This window comes from Solanum verrucosum, unplaced genomic scaffold, assembly GCF_900185275.1.
Source record: "Solanum verrucosum unplaced genomic scaffold, falcon-dt-bn FXZP01000306.1, whole genome shotgun sequence".
NCBI lineage: Eukaryota > Viridiplantae > Streptophyta > Magnoliopsida > Solanales > Solanaceae > Solanum > Solanum verrucosum.
In genome coordinates this window covers 2,555,506-2,577,478 of record NW_026020398.1, presented here as the reverse complement: position 1 = coordinate 2,577,478, position 21,973 = coordinate 2,555,506, and the positions used below count along the sequence as shown (strand labels likewise).

The 21,973-nt window shown below is 36.8% G+C and overlaps 1 protein-coding gene across 1 annotated transcript; it reads right to left on the bottom strand.

The window, feature by feature from the left end:
• Nucleotides 1-48: 48 nt before the first annotated feature.
• On the bottom strand, nt 49-21,965 carry LOC125839449 (G-type lectin S-receptor-like serine/threonine-protein kinase LECRK1). Its single transcript, XM_049518423.1, has 2 exons — nt 19,665-21,965; nt 49-162 (listed from the first exon to the last, which is right to left on the bottom strand). Exons 1-2 carry the CDS (start codon nt 21,963-21,965, stop codon nt 49-51), a joined length of 2,415 nt encoding a protein of 804 aa, XP_049374380.1.
• Nucleotides 21,966-21,973: the final 8 nt, after the last annotated feature.

Genomic DNA, 21,973 nt, shown 5'->3' with positions numbered 1-21,973 from the left:
TAAGTACTGCAAGATGTTCCTTAAGGTTCTTCATTACTAAACAATCATTTAGTGATAAAACATTGGAGGAACTTCAACTTCTGTTATGCCTTCAAGCATTTGCATCACCATTTTCATTGAAGGTCTAACAATTGGATCAGGATGGACACACCACAATCCCACCTTCACGAATCGTTCAAATCTTTTAATATCATTCAATACTTCAGGATCACTCCTTGCAAGTTTGTCAATTCTACCACTTCTCACACAGCCTGAAACCCAATTTACAAGCAATAAATCATCACCTTCATCGTCTTCGCTCTCTTCTTCTACCCTGCTAAGCTCAATATGCCTTCTACCACATGTGATCTCTAGTAACATTACACCAAAACTAAAGATGTCAACTTTAGGCGTTATTGGTGCATTCTTTAGCCATTCTGGTGCTAAATATCCCACTGTCCCTCTTGCGCTAGTATCTGTTCTTGTTTGATCCTTTTGCAAGAGTTTTGATAGCCCAAAATCTGAAATCTTGGCATTGTATTTGCTGTCAAGAAGTACATTTTGAGGCTTTATGTCACAGTGGATGATTGGAGAATCACATCCTTCATGTAAGTAAAGAAGTCCTCTTGCAATTCCTAGTGCCATTTCTGTTCTTTGACTCCAAGTAGGCAGTACTTCTTCCTTGAACAAAAAATCTGATAATGCTCCGTTCTTCATCAACTCGTAAACCAAAATGAAGTGATTATCCTCAATGCAAAATCCTAATAGCTTTACCAAATTCTTGTGATGAGTTCTGCCTATGATTTTTAGCTCTGTCATGAATACCTTCTCACTTGGTTCTGCAACGTCTTCCATCAGCTTCACCGCAATCTCTACTTGAACATCCTTTAACTTGAGATTACCATAGTAAACTTTTGCAGAAGCTCCTTTTCCAAGTAGCTTGCTGAAGCCATTTGTAATTTCATGCAGTTCTTTGTATGTGAACTCGCGGAAATTGATACCTATTCTTGATGAATTGGATTCCACTCTCGTCTTACGAGTCTCAGAGGATCAGGATGATAGTACAAAGCCAAGGCTCTAAATAGGACAGTAAGTGAACTGGTAGTTAAAAGGCCAGCAGTGAGATGGGTTCTGGTGTTGGTTTTCTTTTTTGTTTGTATGCCATCTTTAGCTGATTTAGTGGGCACCTTGATGAAGAAAATGCTACCTTTGGTCATAGAAGTTCTACGGGCATTGAGTATAGGAGTACGCCTCTTGTGACATTCCCTATTGATTAGAGAAGCAGCCATGGCATAACAATCTTCCATGATAACTTTCTTGCATTCCTCCTCGTCGACATCACGATAAATTTCATAATCCCCAACCTCATTGTAAGGCATGCCACTGTCCTGAATAGCCTCTATTGTGAAATTTCCTGTAAATAGATGATCTGCACAGAAGTTAATTATTGTCTCTGGATGACAACCTTTGGTAGGATTACTTGGATCCAAGAAGACAAACCCCGGAAGACAGTCACAACTTACTGTTTCGTTATCATTTGAGCTGCACAATCCATAAGCCCCACAAACAGCATTAACCATACATGGCTCTGAAAGGATCTTCCAAAGTCTAAACCAATTGCTATCATTAGTCTTATGATAAGCATACTGCTGGAAGTTTCCAAAACTGTCTATAGTTGCACGGTGGTAGTAGTCTTCAACTGGGGTTGGCAAGTTCGATGGAAAAGAAAAAATTGTGTTATTGTTATCTTTCACAAGGTACAAAGATGCATTCCTCTGGTCGAAAACTAATTTCACTTCATGGTTTCCTTCATCATCTAGACTATTCAGCCAATATCCTGTGTCCCCAAAATGATAAGCAGATAGTACCAATTTTCCATCAGCTTGCATGTCTAGCCTGAATTTCCCTTTAGAGTACTTGGAATTCCCATCTGAAATAGAATTAGAATAGAGCTGTCCTCCTGATAATAAAGTTTGTCCTGGCAAAAGTGTATCAGTGGGAAATTTAAAGCTTTCCCAAACATTATTTGAACTAGAGTCTCTCAACACAAGATTTCCATCATCTTGCATGGTTCCCAAACTTGCAGTCCTATTGCTAATTTGTTGTACTGTGCCATTAGCATAGTTGAGCACAAGCAGGCCACCATTTGTTAGACTAATAGTTGATCTGATTTCAGCTGGGCTGTCGCGATTTGCTGACCAGACAAGTGTTCTCTCCTGGATTTTGTTGAACCAAATTCCAACTAGGAAAAGAGTATCTGAAATAGGATAAAATCCAAAGGCAAAGTCCCCGGACGAGGATAACAAAGAACCATTTTCTCCAGCAGTGAAAGTAGAACCTGTGGTAATATTTGGATTATTTTGGCCATTTGATTGATGATGAAGGATTAGGAGGAGGAATATTGCAAAAAGATTAAGAGATATTCTCATCTTGTATGAAATCAGAAGGCTATATTTTAGACAATAGGAAGTAAAAAATGATTTCATATACACAATGGTTCACTAAATTTTGACTGTTTAATGGGGGTACCTATAACTTAAGCATCAATTCTAACAAGAAACTGCACTATCAAAGCCATCAACTTTGACACTTGAACGTTGTTCTTTGACTATTAGCTAGTGGTGGACTGGAGAGGTTGTCATGGTAACGCCTATTGCGGTCTATCTATTATTAATGGTGGAAAGAATGATTGAAAACAAAGTGATTGCTTATTGGACTAGCCGATGATCCATTTTCTGCAATAACGTGATTGCTTATTACTGCGGACTTCAACACAAGCATTAGTGACATTTAAGAAGACTCTTCAGAAGGAAAAGTATATATAATGCACACACTAAGGGTGCAAGTAAGAAAACACACAACTTTTTGCACCAGAGAACTATGAGAAAAACACTGAAATTTAACCAGGTCTAATGACTAATAAAACAGAATGACACTTAATTGTTGGAAAAATTACAAGATAATACAGAAAATGACTCATATAGTTGTATCAACCATAGGAGGAACACCTAGTTCTATAGTTCCTTCCAACATCTGAACAAGCTTTGCTGCAGATGGTCGAAGATTCAGCTCAGGACACAAGCACCATAGTCATCCTCTCAAAATTGTTAAAATGTAACATAATTTCTTCATCAAGACTAGCAACAGCTCTAAGCTTCTCATTTCTCACACAATGAAGAACCAAATCGACTAAGATCAACTCGAGCTCTTTGTTTTCTTGGCCGATTGGGTTCAAGTCCATGTGCCTTTGGCAGAAGATACTCTCAAGCAGCAAAACACCAAAGCTGTAGATGTCAACTTTGGTTGTTACGGGCACGCTTTTTAGCCATTCTGGTGCCATATAACCCATGGTTCCTCTAAAATTCGTGTTTGTTCACGTCTGGTCTTTCATAAGATGCTTTGAAAGATCAAAATCAGCAATTTTTGCAGTGTAGTTCATTCAACACTTCCTGCGTGCAAAGCTCCTCTGTAGTTTCAAATACCCTTTCTATTTAATTTTCTATGGAAGAGCTGTTGGAAATCTCCTTTATCAGAGATCATAGCTCTGTGGTAATAATCTTGAACTGAATCAGGAAAGTTCGCTGTCAAGTTGGATAAGATTGAGCTTCCATTTGTAATGAACAAAGTATGACTGGTGTTTTTGAAAACCAGTCTTACATTATTATTGTTTATAGTTACAGAATTCCAGTAGCCAAAATCAGCAGTTCTATATGCAGACAAGACCACATTTGATTTGCATCTCTAGTCTATACTTCCCCTTCGAGTAATCTACTGTCCCATTGGCACTGGAAAACAGCTTCTGCCCCATGACAAGAACTTGACCAGGAAAATCGTATCTGTTGGGAATTCAAAACTTTCCCACAAGACTTGTGCCTGTGCCATTGTACAAAACAAACTCTCTCCCATTAGAGTCAGTCAACACGAGGCATCCACTGAGCGTTAGATTAACCTTTGATCCAGCACGAACTGGATCATCGTGATTGGCTGACCAAACGAGAGTTTTCTCAGGGATTTTATCAAACCATATGCCAACAAGGAAGAGTCCAGTACTACTAAGGTAAAGATTCAGTTCTAGCTGTGATATTGGAACCAAAAGGGACAATATTAGTAGTTTTTTGACAGAAAGAGCTAATAAATGACAGATAAATTGAGATAGACCATAACAGGATTTTCCAAGAAACCATTTTTACACCAGGAATTGTTGGAATCTTACGGAAAATACTTTATTCTTTTTGAGATATTATAATTATTTTCATAACAAATAAACTTATTAGATACGGTTAGAAAATGAGATATTTCTAGATGTTTTTTGTTTAATTGTTATTTTCTTAAATATTATGTTTAGTATGTAAAGGAAAGGTAGTCCTTGTTTTATGAAATATGTTTTGTAAGAAAGTCAATAGTGGTTGGATATGTATGGTCCTCTACTAACTTTGGAAAAGCTTATGTAGATATATGTGTGTATGCCTTTTAAAAAAGCTGAACCATTATTTTTTTCTCTAAAAGTTTCAAATCCTAATAGTGGTATCAAGAGCCCTTATTCTCGAGGGATCTGTGAAGGCAAGAAGACTAAGGTTTTTTCTCCTTCTATGGTGAGAGCTGAGCAGCAGTAACATGGCATCCAACAACTTCTGGGGTGCAGGCCCTCCTATGTTTACGGGAGAAAATTATCACATATGGGTGATAAAGATGAAGGCTTATCTCAAAGCTCTTAGTCTATGGGAAACAATTGAAAGTGAAGATGATCCTCTTCCACTTGGACCAAATCCAACAGTTGCACAAATGAAGATTTATGAAGATGCGAAGTCAAGGAAACCCAAGGCTTTCATATGTCTTCATTCATCACTTCAGATGTGATTCTCACAAAAATAATGGCTTGTGAAACACCTAAAGAAGTATGGGAGAAGCTAAAATAGGAGTTCGATGGAAGTGACAGAGTGAAGACTGTCAAACTCTTAACTCTCAAAAGAGAATTTGAGATGTTAAGGATGAAAGAAGGAGATACTGTGAAAGAGTATTCTGCCAAACTTGTGGAGATTGTAAACAAAGTAAGGCTATTTGGTGAAACCTTTCCAGATTCAAGGGTGGTGGAGAAGATGATGATAAGCTTACCAGCAAGGTTTGAGTCCAAGATTTCAGCAATAGAAGAATCTTGTGATTTGAAGACTTTATCTGTGGCAGAATTGATCAGCAAGTTGCAAGCCCAAGAACAAAGATCAAGTATAAGAGATGAAGAAGTAGCAGAAGCGACATTTCAAGCACAACATAAAGGCAAACAGCCTATGAAGAATAATAGAAGGATGGAAGGAGATAAATTAGAAAAGGGAAAACCAAGGAAGGAATCTTCAAAGAGAAGGAAGTTTCCTCCTTGCAGCCACTGTAAAAGAACCAATCATCAAGAAAAAGACTGTTGATTCAAAGGAAAGCCACCGGTTCAATGTAGATTCTGTAGAAAGATGGGTCATATTGAGAAAAATTGCAAGGACAGGCAGAGTCAACCATAACAAAACCGTGTGCAGCAGGCAAATTTTGTTAAAAAGACTGAAAATGAAGAAGAAAGCTTGTTTATGGCTTCTCATGAAGAAAACACAACCAACAAATCATCATGGTTCATAGATAATGGATGTATGAGTCATATGTCACACAATGAGCTCATGTTTCATACACTTGACAAGTCAATCAAAACTAAAGTAAGGATGGGAAATTGTGAGACGGTAGATGCACTTGGAAAGGGTTCAGTTGCCTTTCAGACTACACAAGGTACAAAGTTTATACATGATGTGTTGTATGTTCCTTCTTTAGCATGTAACTTGTTAAGTGAGACTCAAATGATGTCTAAAGACTATTCCTTATTTTTTAAGGACAAACATTGTTTGATTTTTTACTCTGAAGATAGTTTGATTGTTAAAGTAGAAATGGTGGATAAAACTTTTCCTTTAGATAGGATGTTTGATAGTGCAAATTTTGCAAGTAAAGATGAGTCATGGTTGTGGCACAAAATATATGGTCATTTTAACTATGCTACTTTAAAGTCTATGTATGAAAAGGGCTTGACTAAGGATTTACCTGAGATTTCACTGTCTAAAGAAGTTTGTGAGTCATGTCAGATGGGTAAGATATACAAGAAATCATTTCCTAAAAGTGCTACCTGGAGGGCAACTGAAAAACTTGAACTAGTTCACACTGATGTGTGTGGACCTATGCAGGCATCATCTTTGGGACACAATAAATATTTTGTGCTCTTTATTGATGAATTAACAAGGATGACTTGGGTGTATTTTCTGAGTAACAAGTCTCAAGTATTTTCAATTTTCAAGAAATTTAGAGCTTTTGCGAAAAGACAAAGTGGTTGTAAGCTAAAGGCTTTAAGGTCGGACAATGGTGGCGAATACACTTTAAACGAGTTCAATAAGTATTGTGAAGATATGGGGATTGATCACAAGTTGACAGTAAGCTATTCGCCCGAACAAAATGGAGTCTCGGAAAGGAAGAACATAACAGTAGTTGAAATGGCAAGATGTCTGTTGCTGGAAAAGAAACTGCCATAAAGCTTTTGGGCAGAAGCTATTCATACTTCAGTGCATTTGTTAAATAGGCTGCCAACAAAAGTTGTGGATGAAAAGACTCATATTGAGGCATTGAGTGGAATACAACCATCTGCCAAATATCTAAAAGTTTTTGGTTCGATATGCTATTCTCATGTTCCTTCTGTCAAAAGAAGCAAACTTGAACCAAAAGGTGAATTGGGGATCTTTATTGGTTATTCATCACAAGCCAGGGGTTATAGAGTTTCAACTTGCAAACAAAGAGTATTTCAATCCGAATAGATGTAGTCGTGGATGAGCATGCTTATTGGAATTGGGATAAAGAGCAAATTGAGAAAGATAATGCAGTTTTTCAGAACTGGAGTCCGCTGCCTGAAATCCAATCATTTGGGTCTGAAACTCTGGAAGAAGACAAGGAATCAAAAGGGGAATCCTCACTTGATTCGCCAATTTTGAAGACAAGGCCCCTTTCCGAGATATTGTTGACACCCAATTTAGGCCTAACATTTTCAAAAATTTTCAAATTTTAAGTTTTACTTATTTAATAGTTCAAAATATTTTTTTTATAATTTTAAATAAGTTTATCGATAGCTATCCTTATTTATCAAAGTTTAGGATTTTTCTTTTATCAGTTAATCTTAAAATTGCATTTTTACATGTCATTAGTTACGTTCGTTATATTTTTTTTAATATTCATTTTATTTGTTACATTTGTTAATATTTATTTTGATATTTTGCACAGTCTAGAAATTCATTCAAATACAAATATTTTACTTGATCGATAATTTTGGGCCACAATTGAGCCCATTTAACAATTATTTCCTATATAAGTTTTGGTTAAGTTAAAAAATAGAGGTTGGTGAATTTATTTTTTAGAATAGAATTATAAATTTCCAGATAGGTTTCACTATTTATTCTCCGGCCACCACTACCCCGGAATTCGACAATAAAAAAAACCCCAATCCATTTTTATTTTTCTTTTCACTGTTTCAAAAGATCTACCAACCAGCAGCTTAGAAACTGTATCAAAACCACACTGATTCTCCGGCGAACCTTTCTCCATTGTTTCGGCGATCTTTAGCTCACAAAGCATGAGTAATCAAATGAAATAAAACGCTTTGATAAGACCCCATACCTAGAGCTAACATCATATAACCCAATTGAGACATTGTGGAATAGGCTAAACCTCTCTTAATGTCTTTTTGAGCAAGAGCTAAAGTAGCTCCTAATAATACTGTTATTATTCCTGTTGAAAGTATTAACCTAGCACTGTTACATTGACATTAGAGGAGAAGGAAGAAAGTGACTGGAGATATTTTGTGAAACTGCATTACCTTTCATTGATACAAGTGTGTCTATTTATACATGTCACTAACCAACTACTTTATGTACAAAGCTAACTAACTGACTATCAGTTTTAATCTAACAGACTCTGTAACTAATTAGTATTTAAGCTATTCTAATTAAACAACTTAATACAAGTGTCACTATTTTCTACACTCCCCCTCAAGTTGGATGGTGAAAAATGTCGAGCAATCCTAACTTGAATAACATCTCAGTGTGCAGTTGTTTTCCCAAAGCTTTTGTGAATATGTCTGCCAATTGATCTTTGCTAGCAATGTAGGAAGTTGTAATTAGTCCTTCTTGTAACCTTTCCCTAATGAAGTGGCAATCAATCTCTATGTATTTGGTTCTCTCATGATACATAGGATTTGAAGCTATCTGTAAGGCTGCTTTATTGTCACAATGTAACTCCATTGGTAACTCCACTTGAGCACCTAGTTCCTTCATCAAACTCTGCAACCACACTAACTCTGCCACTGTTGTTGCCATACTTCTATACTTAGCTTCCGCTGAGCTTCTTGACACTGTACTTTGTTTCTTGGATTTCCATGAAATCAGTGAGTCTCCATACTTAATTCTAAAACCTGTCACATATTTTCTTGATATCAAACATGATGCCCAATCTGCATCACAATAGGCCTTTACCTTTCCTGATTTCTTGCTACTCATAAGTAGTCCCAATGCAGGTTGTTGCTTTACATATCTCACCACATGTAGGGCTGCTTCATAGTGTGATTTCTTAGGTGCATGCATGAACTGGCTCAGATGTTGTACTGCATAGGAAATATCTGGTCTTGTCATTGCCAAATACAATAACCTTCCTATGAGTCTTTGATATACTCTTATGTCCTCCAATTCTGCATCATCATCTGTAGACTCAAAAACTTTATCATACTCCAAGCTTGTCAATTTTTTATTCTGTTCTAGTGGTGTTGCAGTAGGCTTTCCTCCCCCCAAACCACATTCTGAAATTAGCTCCAGTGTATATCTTCTTTGATTCATCAAGATCCCTCTACTTGATCTGGCAAATTCTATACCAAGGAAGTACCTCAACTCCCCTAGGTCTTTCATTTTGAAATTATGGTTCAGAATTTGTTTAGCATCCTGAATTAACTTGTTGTCACTACCAGTAATTAGCAGGTCATCAACATAAACAAGTATGATAACAATTTCTCTTTCATTCTCTTTTGTAAACAAAGAATAATCCAACCTGCTTTGTGTAAAACCAGACTGAACCAGAGCTGTTGTAAGCTTCAAATTCCACTGTCTGCTGGCTTGTTTTAAACCATACAGGGATTTGAGTAGCCTACATACCCTATGCTCCCCCTGGCTGCCAAAACCTGGTGGCAAAGTCATATAAACCTCCTCTATAAGATCACCCTAGAGGAAGGCATTGTAAACATCCATTGGAATAAAGGCCAGTTAGACTGAGCAGCAATAGAAACAACAGTCTTCAGAGTGACCATTTTAACCACGGGAGAGAATGTGTCATGGTAATCAAGCCCTTCTTGCTGAGTAAACCCCTTGGCAACCAATCTAGTTTTATACCACTCTATAGATCCATCAGCCTTGTATTTTATCTTGTACACCCATTTACATCCAATAGGAGTTTTACCTGCAGGTAGGTCTACAACTTCCCAAGTGTGATTATCAGTGAGTACATCAATCTCTTGGTCCATAGCATAAACCCAAAGCTTATCTTGAGCAGCTTGAGTATAAGAAGATGGCTCAGTAATAGAAACAGAAAAGGCTGTGAGATAGGCTTTGTAAGATGGTGAGACTGCAGAATAAGAAAGATAGTTGGAAATTGGATGAGATGTAGATGATTTTGTAATGTAATCAGTGTGCCAAATGGGAGGCTTAGTAACTCTGGTGGATTTCCTAGCAGGATGTGGAGATGAAACAATGGCAGGATCAGTGGTAGTGATAGGAGAAGATGACATTGAAGGAACAGATGGAAGTGAAGAACAAGAAGGTATGGGCAAGGTGTGATGAGTGGATGACAAGGGCACATCCATAAGATGTGGAAATGCTGAGGTAGGAGGAAAAGTATGTGAAGTGGACAAGGAGTCTGGAGCCAAGAAAGTGGACTTGGGATGCTGAAAATGGAAGATATGTTCTCTGAAGGAAACATCTCTACTGATGAAGAAGGTGTCTGAGAAGATATTGTAAAGTTTGTACCCTTTCTGGGTGGGTGAATAGCCCATGAACACAGAGGGTATAACTTTGGAAGACAGCTTATCTGTGAACAGAGGTTTGGTTGCATAACATAGACATCCAAACACTTTGATATGGTCTAGCTTAGGAGGGTGTCCATGAAATACCTCATAAGGTGATTTGTTAGATAGAACTGTGGAGGGCAGTCTGTTTATGAGAAATGATGCAATAGTGACACATTCTCCCCAAAATTTGAGGGGTACATGAGCCTGAAATCTAATGGCTCTTGCCATTTCAAGAAGGTGCCTGTGTTTTCTCTCAGCAATGCCATTTTGCTGAGGTGTATGCACACAAGTACTTTGATGTATAATACAAAGGGAAGTAAAAAGAGTATGACATTGAGAATTGAAGAATTCCAACCCATTATCAGTCCTAACAATTTTAACAGATGCTAAAAACTGATTCTTAATGAGATTAAGGAATGAATTAATGTGTATTATTACATCACTTTTCAATCTTAACAAGTAAATCCATGTCATTCTGGAATGATTATCAACAATAGTAAGGAGATATCTGTAACCATTGTAAGTACATTGTTTATAAGGACCCCAAACATCCATGTGAATGAGATCAAAAATATGAACAGACTTCTTAGTACTAGTAGGAAAGGGAAATCTAGTTTGTCTAGAAAGAGGACAAACATGACAAAAAATAGATGTTGCAGGAAAATTGTTGGAGTTGAGGATGGGAATCTTCTGAAGAACAGCTATTGGTGCATGCCCAAGTCTGAGATGCCAGATGGATGTATCAGCTTTATCAACATGAATAGATGATGAACAAGATTGGTGTTCAACTAGAACACTAGCAGGTGGATGTTGTTGAGTAGAGGAAAGCATGTATAAGCCCTCTTTTTCCTTACCAATCCCCAACACCTTGCCAGTTGACAGGTCCTGAAAGGTACAAAAAGAGGGATAAAAAGAAACACAACAATGAAGTTCCTTGGTAAGCTTGGAGATGGACAAGAGGTTATATTCAAACTTAGGGACATGTAACACATTGTTCAATACACAATTGTCAAAAAGTGTTATTGTGCCAATGTGTTTAACATCTGTTGTTTGGCCATTTGGAAGGTGTACTTGGTTGTTAGAAGGTGGTGCAAATGAGGGATTTAGCAAGGATTTTATATTACAGACCATGTGATTGGTAGCAATAGTGTCAACCACCCAAGGAGCTGTGTCTAAACCTGCATAAAAACACCTTGATGTAAAACATGAAGTAGTGCTCTGGGATATACCTGCCATATTAGCTATACTTTCTTGTGGTGAAAAGTCATTTTTCAGCATCCTCATGAGATGAGTATACTGATCATGAGTAAATGATGGCACTAACATAGATGAAGAAGAATCACTGCCAAGCTCCAATCCATCTAGCTGGCCTATGTTTTGATTCTGTTGTTGTTTGTTTCCATACTCAGAATTATCAACATATTGTGCATTGTGTACCTGCTGCCTCCTATTTCCACCAAACCTTTGTTGCCTATCACCTTGAAATCTCTGTCTTTCATCCCCAAACTGAGGTTTCCTGTCATTCCTATCCACATTTCTATCCTCAAGATTCCTTTTACCATACTTGTGATCAGCCGGATATCCTACCAACTTGTAGCAATACTTGGTGTTACGATTTCTCATATGACAGTGCTCACAGTATAGATCATTAGCCTTCTTAAATTTATTGTGTTGGACAGATGCTAATGTCGTAGGCTCATTAATATCTAATTGTTGCAATGGTATCACTGAAGCAGAAATCATGCTTGACTGAACTCTCTGACTCTCATCTTGCATTATCATGTTGTAGGCTTGGTTCAAGTTAGGGCGAGGAACAATCATCAGAATATGACTTCGAGATTGAGCAAATGTCTCGTTTAGTCCCATTAAAAATTGTATAAGCTTCTGTTTCTCCATATAATCAGCATACTCCCTATATTTGTCACATTCACAAGCAGGCAATGGTACTAAAGAGACATGTTCATCCCATAGATTTCTAAGTTTAGAGTAGTATTCTGAAACAGTAAGAGTGCCCTGACTCATGGTACATATTTCACGATGCAATTGATATATCCTAGTTAGATTTCTTTTATCAAAACGTTCCTTTAAATCTCTCCATACAGTGCAAGCATTAGACGAAAACATGAGGCCATTTGCCAATTCCTTCGAAATAGAGTTAGTAATCCATGACAGAACAAAGGCGTTGCATCTTTCCCATTCATGTGCTAAATCTCCTACATAGTTTTCTTTTCTACAGGATCCATCTACAAATGCAATTTTATTCTTAGCTAATAATGCTACTCTCATCAAATTGCTCCAACCTGTGTAATTCTCTATACTAGTTAGTTTTTGCGAAATCAGAATGCTACCTGGTGTATCTGAAGGATGAAGATACAAGGGAATTCTGGGGTGAATATCGGTGAACGTCTGAACCTGTGTGGAACTTGATGGAGATGGCGATTGTGTTGACAGATCTGCTGCATCTACTATTTTTGAGCTCCTTCTTTGGATTCAAACTGGATTTGACTTCGTACAAATGAAATTGTCTGTAATTCCTCAATTAGTGATGAAATCCCCAAATTCCTTTTCTCGAGTATATGCAGTTGTCTTCTCCAGATCTCTTCTCACGTAAAAATCTATGCAGCAAGATATGCTAGGCTTCAATGGAACCTAGCTTTGATACCATGTTGAAAGTATTAACCTAGCACTGTTACATTGACATTAGAGGAGAAGGAAGAAAGTGATTGGAGATATTTTGTGAAACTGCATTACCTTTCATTGATACAAGTGTGTCTATTTATACATGTCACTAACCAACTACTTTATTTACAAAGCTAACTAACTGACTATCAGATTTAATCTAACAGACTCTGTAACTAATTAGTATTTAAGCTATTCTAATTAAACAACTTAATACAACTGTCACTATTTTCTACAATTCCTATAACCGAGATCAAATACATTATGTAAGGTATAACTCTGAAAAGAGGAAGAAGCCGAGCTACAAGAAAAATTCCGGCCGCTACCATAGTAGCAGCATGTATAAGAGCCGAAATAGGAGTAGGCCCCTCCATGGCATGACGAACAACAAGATCTGAGCTCGCACAACACCCAAAACCACCTGAAGCTTCTAGCTGCCAACACACATCCAAACCGACCCAATAATCCCAACGAACCACAACCCTCCACCCACGAGCAGCCAACCAAACGCCAAACCACCTCCACTGCCTCACCTGATCTCCGTTTGTTTCTGGCGAAAACCCAAAAACCCCAGCACATTTCTTCTTCCAGAAACCAGCACCTACAGTCCACCATTTACCACCAAAACGCTGAACTAGGGAGCTTCGAGCTCGCAACTCAACTCCATAAACGCCTCCAGCTCCTAGCTTCATTTTCCGGCGAAGCAATCTTCAAAAAATCACCTCCATTCTCCTCAAACCCGTCGTAGAACCACTCAAAACCCCCACTCTTTTCCGACCTCTTTCACTACCAAACAAACACCCAAGACCCTTACTATACCTTCTCCTCGCCACTGCCAGACCAACAACAACAGAAATAACAACCGCCGAAGCCAACAAAACAACTCCAAACAGCAACATCAAACCAAAAACGAACCAGTCCCATTCCCCTTCCCCTTTCACGTTTTCCTCTTCTCTTTACAAGTGTTTTGGCTCAAAATCGTTGCTCCGGCGAATAGCAAACCAGATCTGATCATCAGCTCCGAGCTACGAGGTCGCGAATCAGAGGGTTACATCACCGAAAACGACCCAAACAACCATTCTTCTCAAACCCAACAACAAGCTCTGCCGAGAAACCACGAAACCACCATCAGCAACCTGAAACTTAGTCGGTATCACAAATCTTTCTTCCCTTTGTTTCTATTTTTATGTCATTTGTTATTTTTATTGTATTTTGTTTACAGTTCTAAGCCATTTTCCATAGATATATTTGTTTGTTTCTTATCACTGTGATTATTAATAATTATGTTTAAATGTCATTATTTTACTACTGATGAATAATGTTTAATGTTATTACGGTGGTATTGTTGTTGCTTAAGTCCTACTGTTTGTTCAAAATTACTCCCTTATTTATTATCTTGTCATGTCACTATTTTACTTTTACTGCTCATCTTAGTGTAATACATCACTGTTAGCTTTTGTTATTATTATTTACTATTAGTGTTATGTTTTTCCCGTTCGTTATTTTTTTGTTGTTTACATTGCTTTTTATTTATTTATTGATTTTTTAATTATTAAGTTGGATGTTGTTGTTAAGTTGCTGCATATTAAGTTGTTGATATTTTTGTTTTAGCTGATCAAATGTTTCTGTAGTAATAACTTTGAGTTTTTTCATGTTGCTTTGCTTACATTTTTTAATTGTTGCCAAATTATGCCTTTATATTGTTAATTAATATATAAGTTGTCATTTTATATGATTGCCACTGTTATTTTCTTTTATTACTCTAACATGTTCTCATTTATATTTTCTTATATTGTATATTAAATTGGCCAATGAAAAAATCTCTACGTCAATTTTGAGGCCTCTTCATTTTAAAAGACGGAAATTTAGTTTAAGTTTATATATGTTTTATGTTAAAATTGGCCAATAAAAAAATCTCTCCGTCGATTTTGGAGACCTCCACATTATAAAAGACGGAAATTTAATTTAAATTTATATTTTTTGTAAGTTAAAATGACCGATGAAGAAATTACCGTCGATTTTCAAGGTCTCCCATGTTAATAAGACGGATTTTTATTTTTAAATTAATATTTGATTCATTTATTTTTATTCATATTTATTTATAAATAACACTTTTACTAAGTGTCTTTACAGGTATCCAGAGGTGCTTCCTATTGAAGTTATTCAAATTATACTCCTATTTATATTGTATAATATTGACGATAGGTAAATTTAGGCTGATTCCTATATTATTATTTTATCATATTACTTGTGTATATTGCATGTTATTATATTTGTACATTATTTTATTCTCATCCTCAATTTGAAAAAAATGAATTCAGTTAGGACCCACATTTGTGGATTTCGAAGGATGCCTAACCCCTTCCTTTCGGAATAACTTGAACTCCTTACCTAGAATATCTTGGTTTCGTAGATTAATTAATTGATTTCCTAGTTTTATAAAATTAGGTGGCGACTCTTTTAAAATTCTTATTTTCTTAAAATTCTTTTAAAATTGAATCAATTGATTATTTTTTGAGTCACCGTGACGTTTCGTCCTATTTGAATAGAATAGGGATGTAAACAGATATATGAAAGATGCAATATTGCAATCTCGAAACCAAATAGTTATCAAGAAGCATCAAGACATGAAGTTTGGATTGAAGTTATGAAGGAGGAGATTGGTATGATAGAGAAGAATGATACTTGGAAGTTGTTTGATAAACCCAAAAACAGAAATGTGATCGGGGTGAAGTGGGTTTATAGAACCAAACTTAATCCAGATAGCTCAGTTGATAAATACAAAGCAAGGCTTGTTGTGAAAGGTTATGCGCAAGTTGCAGGTCTGGATTATGGGGACACGCTTGCACCTGTTGCACGACATGATACAATAAGGCTGCTATTTGCTTTGGTAGCTCAATCAAATTGGAAGCTGTATCATTTGGATGTGAAATCTGCATTCTTAAATGGATTGTTGCAGGAGGAGATATATGTTGATCAACCAGAAGACTTTCAAGTTGCAGGAATGGAGGATAAAGTCTACTGACTTCATAAGGCATTGTATGGATTAAAGTAGGCTCTTCGAGCATGGTACAGTAAGATTGGTGATCATCTCATTCATTGTGGCTTCAAGAGAAGTGAAAATGAAGCCACTTTATATGTGAAGAAGGCTAAATGAGGAGATGTGTTTGTGGTGTTAGTACTCTATGTTGATGATCTTTTGGTAACAGGAAGCAATAAAGCAATGGTGAATCAGTTCATGCAAGAAATGGAGACCAAGTTTGAAATGTCAGATTTGGGTGAAATGAGTTACTTTCTGGGAATAGAGATTCATCAAGCTACTGCTGGAATTTTTATTTCTCAGAGAAAATATGCATGGGGTGTTCTTAAAAGGTTCAAGGTGGAGAGGTGCAAGTCTGTACCGACTCCACTGGTTCACAATGAAAAGATTTCGAAGTTTGAAGGAGGTGACAGGGCTGATCCAACTGTTTATAGAAGTCTGGTTGGTAGTTTGCTGTATTTGACAGCAACAAGACCCGATCTTATGTTCGCGACAAGTTTACTGTCGAGGTTTATGCAAGCTCCAAGTCAAGTTATCTTGGTGTTGCTAAACGAACGTTGAGATATATCAAAGGAACTATTGATTATGGTATTTGGTTTAAAAAGGAAGAGAAAGGCAACTGATGGGTTATTCAGATAGTGATTGGGCAGAAAGAGTTGATGATATGAAAAACATTTCTGGATATGCTTTTACACTTGGTTCATGCATGTTCTCATGAAATTCAAAGAAGCAAGAGGTGGTAGCTCAATCTTCCGCAGAAGCAGAATACATTGCCGCTACTGGTACAACTAATCAGGCTCTATGGTTAAGAAAGATTCTACGTGATCTGGAGCAAAATGACATTGAAACTACTGTCATCAAGGTTGACAACAAGTCAGCAATATCTATGGCTAAAAATCCAGTGCAACATGGTCGTAGCAAGCATATAAATGTGAAGTTTCACGCTATCAGACAAGCAGAGAAGGATGACGAAGTTCAACTTGTTCATTGCAGCTCAGATCAGCAAATTGCAGACATTATGATCAAGGCTCTTCCTAAGGGGAAATTTGAAGTTCTAAGGGCTAAGTTAGGAGTATCCAAGAAAAATCTCAAGGATGAGTGTTAGAAAATGAGATATTTCTAGATGTCTTTTGTTTAATTGTTAATTTCTTAAATATTATGTTATGTAAAGAAAATGTAGTCCTTGTTTTATGGAATATGTTTTGTAAGGAAGTCAATAGTGGTTGGATATGTATGGTCCTCTACTAACTTTGGTAAAGCATATGTAGATATATGTGTATGCCTTTCAAAAAAACTGAACCATTATTTTTTTCTGTAAAAGTTTCAAATCCGAACAAATACAAATGGAGAATAAAAATATTTTCGTCAAAATGCCATAATTCAAAGACTTGCATATTGTAATGCACAAGGCCATGATTATTAGGTCACTTGGAGTGTGTGGAGTTCTTTTCATTTATCTTGCAATATATATTCTACATTCTTATTACGTCACTGTGGCATCAGCATGATTGCTCCCCCCTATCTCTCTTTTTTTAATATTTCCTCTTGGGCCAAAAGGAATATTTTACCTGATTTTGATCTGTTTAAGTTATATTCTAGGTTTATAAATGTAACACCTCTAAAGTAAAAAAGTTGAATTAGAAAGAAAAAGTTGATGGTGCAATGTTTCCACGAGCCCATGTACGGTCCATAGATGGTTGTATGAGCAGTGGGAACTAGTCATAGATTGGTAGTTAAAAATTTGGAAAATGTCAAGTCTCAAACTTTGGTTTACGAGCCACCACTGCGGTCCATGAAGGGCTACACGAGCCGTAGTTGGTCTCGTGGACTGAACTCCAGACTTAGTGGGATTTTGGTACCTTGAGTTACACGAATGACTTGTAACACGACTCATAGTTACGTTATTGGTTCGTAGTTAACCTTCAGAAAAGCCAAGTCTTTAGTGAGTGTACTACGCCTAGCCAGTATGGCCTGTCAAAGGATGTATGGACCGTACATGGCATCAAGGGTTCGTAGTATGAGGGTCCAGGCTTAAGGTTGAGGATCAATATACGACGTGTGTATATGGCTCGTGGTTTGATCGACGGTTCGTGGTTCTTGGTCAGAGATGTGGATTTCCAGTAATTATTTGAAGGACAACCAATACGGTCCTTAGAAGAGAGTACCATACATGGGCCTAGGGTTATTCAAGCTTCAAGTCTCCTCTTTCAATTCCAAATCTAGGGTTCATCAAGGTATGTGAGAAATTCATCAATGGAATTCTAGGAGTTCGGGATTTTGTTAAGGTTTCAATTGATATTAAGATTTTTTTATCATTATTGATCTTATTGACCATAATTACATATTTCCAATAATTTTGACATGAACTCATGCTATACAAGTACTTTATGATTATAAACTAAGCTTTAGCCATATGCATGCATCATGAATTGAAGAATTTATATAATACAATCTCACAATTTAAAAAGGAGAGCAATTAAATTGTCTTTTTTATCGTTGATGTTTGCATTTTTTTTTTTTAGTATCCTTATATTTTCACTTAAGGCCAAAAAAAATTGCAAAATAATCCTAAAATATAAAGGAATGCCCATCTGAAAATACATCTGATGGCTATCTTTATTAAAGTAATCAAGTCCTAATGCTGTTGGAATTGGACTTGGCCCAACACTTTCAGCTTAGTATTTGGGAAATAAACAGATGAATTCCGGATTCTAAGGTAATAAAACACTTAAAAAGGGGTTCAGATTGATTTATTTTTAGTGACTTTTTTTTTAATATTGTAAGTGTTCGGATAACACAAAAAGAAGTGCCTTTAAGAACTTTTTTAAACCTGAAAAAGTACACAAAAAAAAAGGCAAAAGTTAAAAGTTGGGGTTCACTTTTAACTTATAAATCACTTTTAATGTATTGGAAACTTAATGTGCATTTCAGTGTCATCATCTGTTATGAACAAGCCTCAATCCAATGTCAATACCCACACGGATTTCACACAACTAGTTATTGGGCCAAGAAGAAGCAATAAAACTAGAAGGCCTTTGCATAGGCTCATTTGGGACTCAGGCCCACTTAACAACTAGCTAAAAGGATGACGGATGAGAAAGAACACTTTATGAAAGTTGTTGAGTAAAATGTCTAGTTCTCTCATCCCTTTCTCTGAGTTCTGCTTTTCATCTCCTTTCTTCTATCTATGTTCTTCAATTTCCATTTTAGTTCTTAAACTCCTTTGTAATTCCAATTACGAGTTAGTGAAATATATTTATCGATTGTTTGAGTTTAAATTGTGTTGGTGTAGCTATTGAGTTTGTTACATCATCGAGTTTCCAAGGTATACTTTTTCTTGTTAATGGCAACACTATACTTGTGCATTTTTCGTTAAAGCTTAAGGACCTTAGAACTTTTTTGTGCTTTTTGCTTTTGATAACATCGAACTGAAGAGAACAAGAAATACTCAAACCCCAGAGTAAATAAAGGTACAACAAACATGACCAGGGAGAAACTGAAGTGCAGATTATAAACTAGCAAAAGTAACAATTCAAATTCAGGACTTCATACAAAAAAAGAAAAAACTTAACAATCAAACTCTGAGACTTAGAATAATTTTACAATAGCACAAGTATTAAATATTAACACTATGACAATTTTCATTATTCACTTCCAGTTTGCAAAGCCAAGGAGGCCTTTTTCCTTCCAATTTTTCGTCTTGTTCCGATGCTCCTCCCTGTTGATGATTTAAATAATCATTTAGTTATAAAACATTGGAGGAACTCCAACCTCAGTTATGCCTTCAAGCATTTGCATCACTATTTTCATTGAAGGTCTAACAGTTGGATCAGGATGGACACACCACAATCCCACCTTCACGAATCGTTCAAGTCTTTTAATATCATTCAATACTTCAGGATCACTCCTTGCAAGTTTGTCAATTCTACCACTTCTCACACAGCCTGAAACCCAATTTACAAGCAATAAATCATCACCTTCATCATCTTCACTCTCTTCCTCTACCCTGCTAAGCTCAATATGCCTTCTACCACATGTTATCTCCAGTAACATTACACCAAAACTAAAAATGTCAACTTTGGGTGTTATTGGAGCATTCTTTAGCCATTCTGGTGCTAAATATCCCACTGTCCCTCTTGCGCAAGTATCTGTTCTTGTTTGATCCTTCTTCAAGAGTTTCGATAGCCCAAAATCTGAAATCTTGGCATTGTATTTACTGTCAAGAAGTACATTTTGAGGCTTTATGTCACAGTGGATGATTGGAGAATCACATTCTTCATGTAAGTAAAGCAGTCCTCTTGCAATTCCTAGTGCCATTTCAGTTCTATGACTCCAAGTAGGCAGTATTTCTTCCTTGAACAAAAAATCTGATAAAGCTCCATTCTTCATCAACTCGTAAACCAAAATGAAGTGATTATCCTCAATGCAAAATCCTAATAGCTTTACCAAATTCTTGTGATGAGTTCTGCCTATGATTTTTAGCTCTGTCATAAATACCTTCTCACTTGGCTCTGCAACGTCTTTCATCAGCTTCACCGCAATCTCTACTTGAACATCCTTTAACTTGAGATTCCCATAGTAAACTTTTGCAGAAGCTCCTTTTCCAAGTTGCTTGCTGAAGCCATTAGTTATTTCATGCAGTTCTTTGTATGTGAACTCGCGGAAATTGATACCTATTCTTGATGAATTTGGATTCCACTCTCGTTTTACAAGTCTCCGAGGAGCAGGATGATAGTAAAACGCCAAGGCTCCAAATAGGAAAGTAAGTGAACTGGTAGTTATAAGGCCAGCAGTGAGATGGGCTCTGGTGTTGGATTTCTTTTTTGTTGATATGTCATCTTTAGCTGACTTAATAGGCACCTTGATGAAGGAAACGCTGCCTGTGGTCATAGAAATTCTACGGGCGTTGAGTATAGGAGTACGCCTCTTGTGACATTCCCTATTGATTAGAGAAGCAGCCATGGCATAACAATCTTCCATGATAACTTTCTTGCATTCCTCCTCGTCAACATCAAGATAAATTTCATAATCCCCAACCTCATTGTAAGGCATGTCACTATCCTGAATAGCCTCTATTGTGAAATTTCCGCTAGATAGATGACCTGCACAGAAGTTGATCATTGTCTCCGGATGACAACCTTTGGTAGGATTACTTGGATCCAAGAAGACATACCCCGGAAGACAGTCACAATTTACAGTTTCATTATCATTTGAGCTGCAGAATCCATAAGCCCCACAAACAGCATTAACCATACATGGCTCTGAAGGGATCTTCAAAACTCTAATCCAATTGCTACCATTAGTCTTATGATAAGCATACTGCTGGAAGTTGCCAAAACTGTCTATAGTTGCACGGTGGTAGTAGTCTTCAACTGGGGTTGGCACATTCGATGGAAAAGAAAAAATTGTGTTATTGTTATCTTTCACAAGGTACAAAGATGCATTCCTCTGGTCGAAAACTAATTTCACTTCACGGTTTCCTTCATCAACTGAACTACTCAGCCAATATCCTGTGTCTCCAAAATGATAAGCAGATAGTACCAATTTTCCATCAGCTTGCATTTCTAGCATGAATTTCCCTTTAGAGTACTTGGAATTCCCATCCGAAATAGAATTAGAATAGAGCTTTCCTGCTGATAATAAAGTTTGTCCTGGCAAAAGTGTATCAGTGGGAGATTTAAAGCTTTCCCAAACTTTATTTGAACTTGAGTCTCTCAAGACAAGATTTCCATCATCTTGCATGGTTCCCAACCTTGCAGACTCATTGTAAATCTGTTGAACTGTGCCATTAGCATAGTTGAGCACAAGCTGACCATCATTTGTTAGACTAATAGTTGATCTGATTTCAGCTGGATTGTCGCGATTTGCTGACCATACAAGTGTTGTTTTCTGGATTTTGTTGAACCAAATTCCAACTAGGAAAAGAGTATCTGAAACAGGATAAAATCCGAAGGCAAAGTCCCCGGACAAGGATAACAAAGAAACATTTTCTCCAGCAGTGAAAGTAGAACCTATGCTAATATTTGGATTATTTTGGCCATTTGACTGATGATGAAGGACTAGGAGGAGGAATGCAAGAAGATTAAAAGATATTCTCATCTTGTATGAAATCAGAAGGCCTTGGTTTAGACAATAGGAAGTAACAAATGATTTCATATACACAA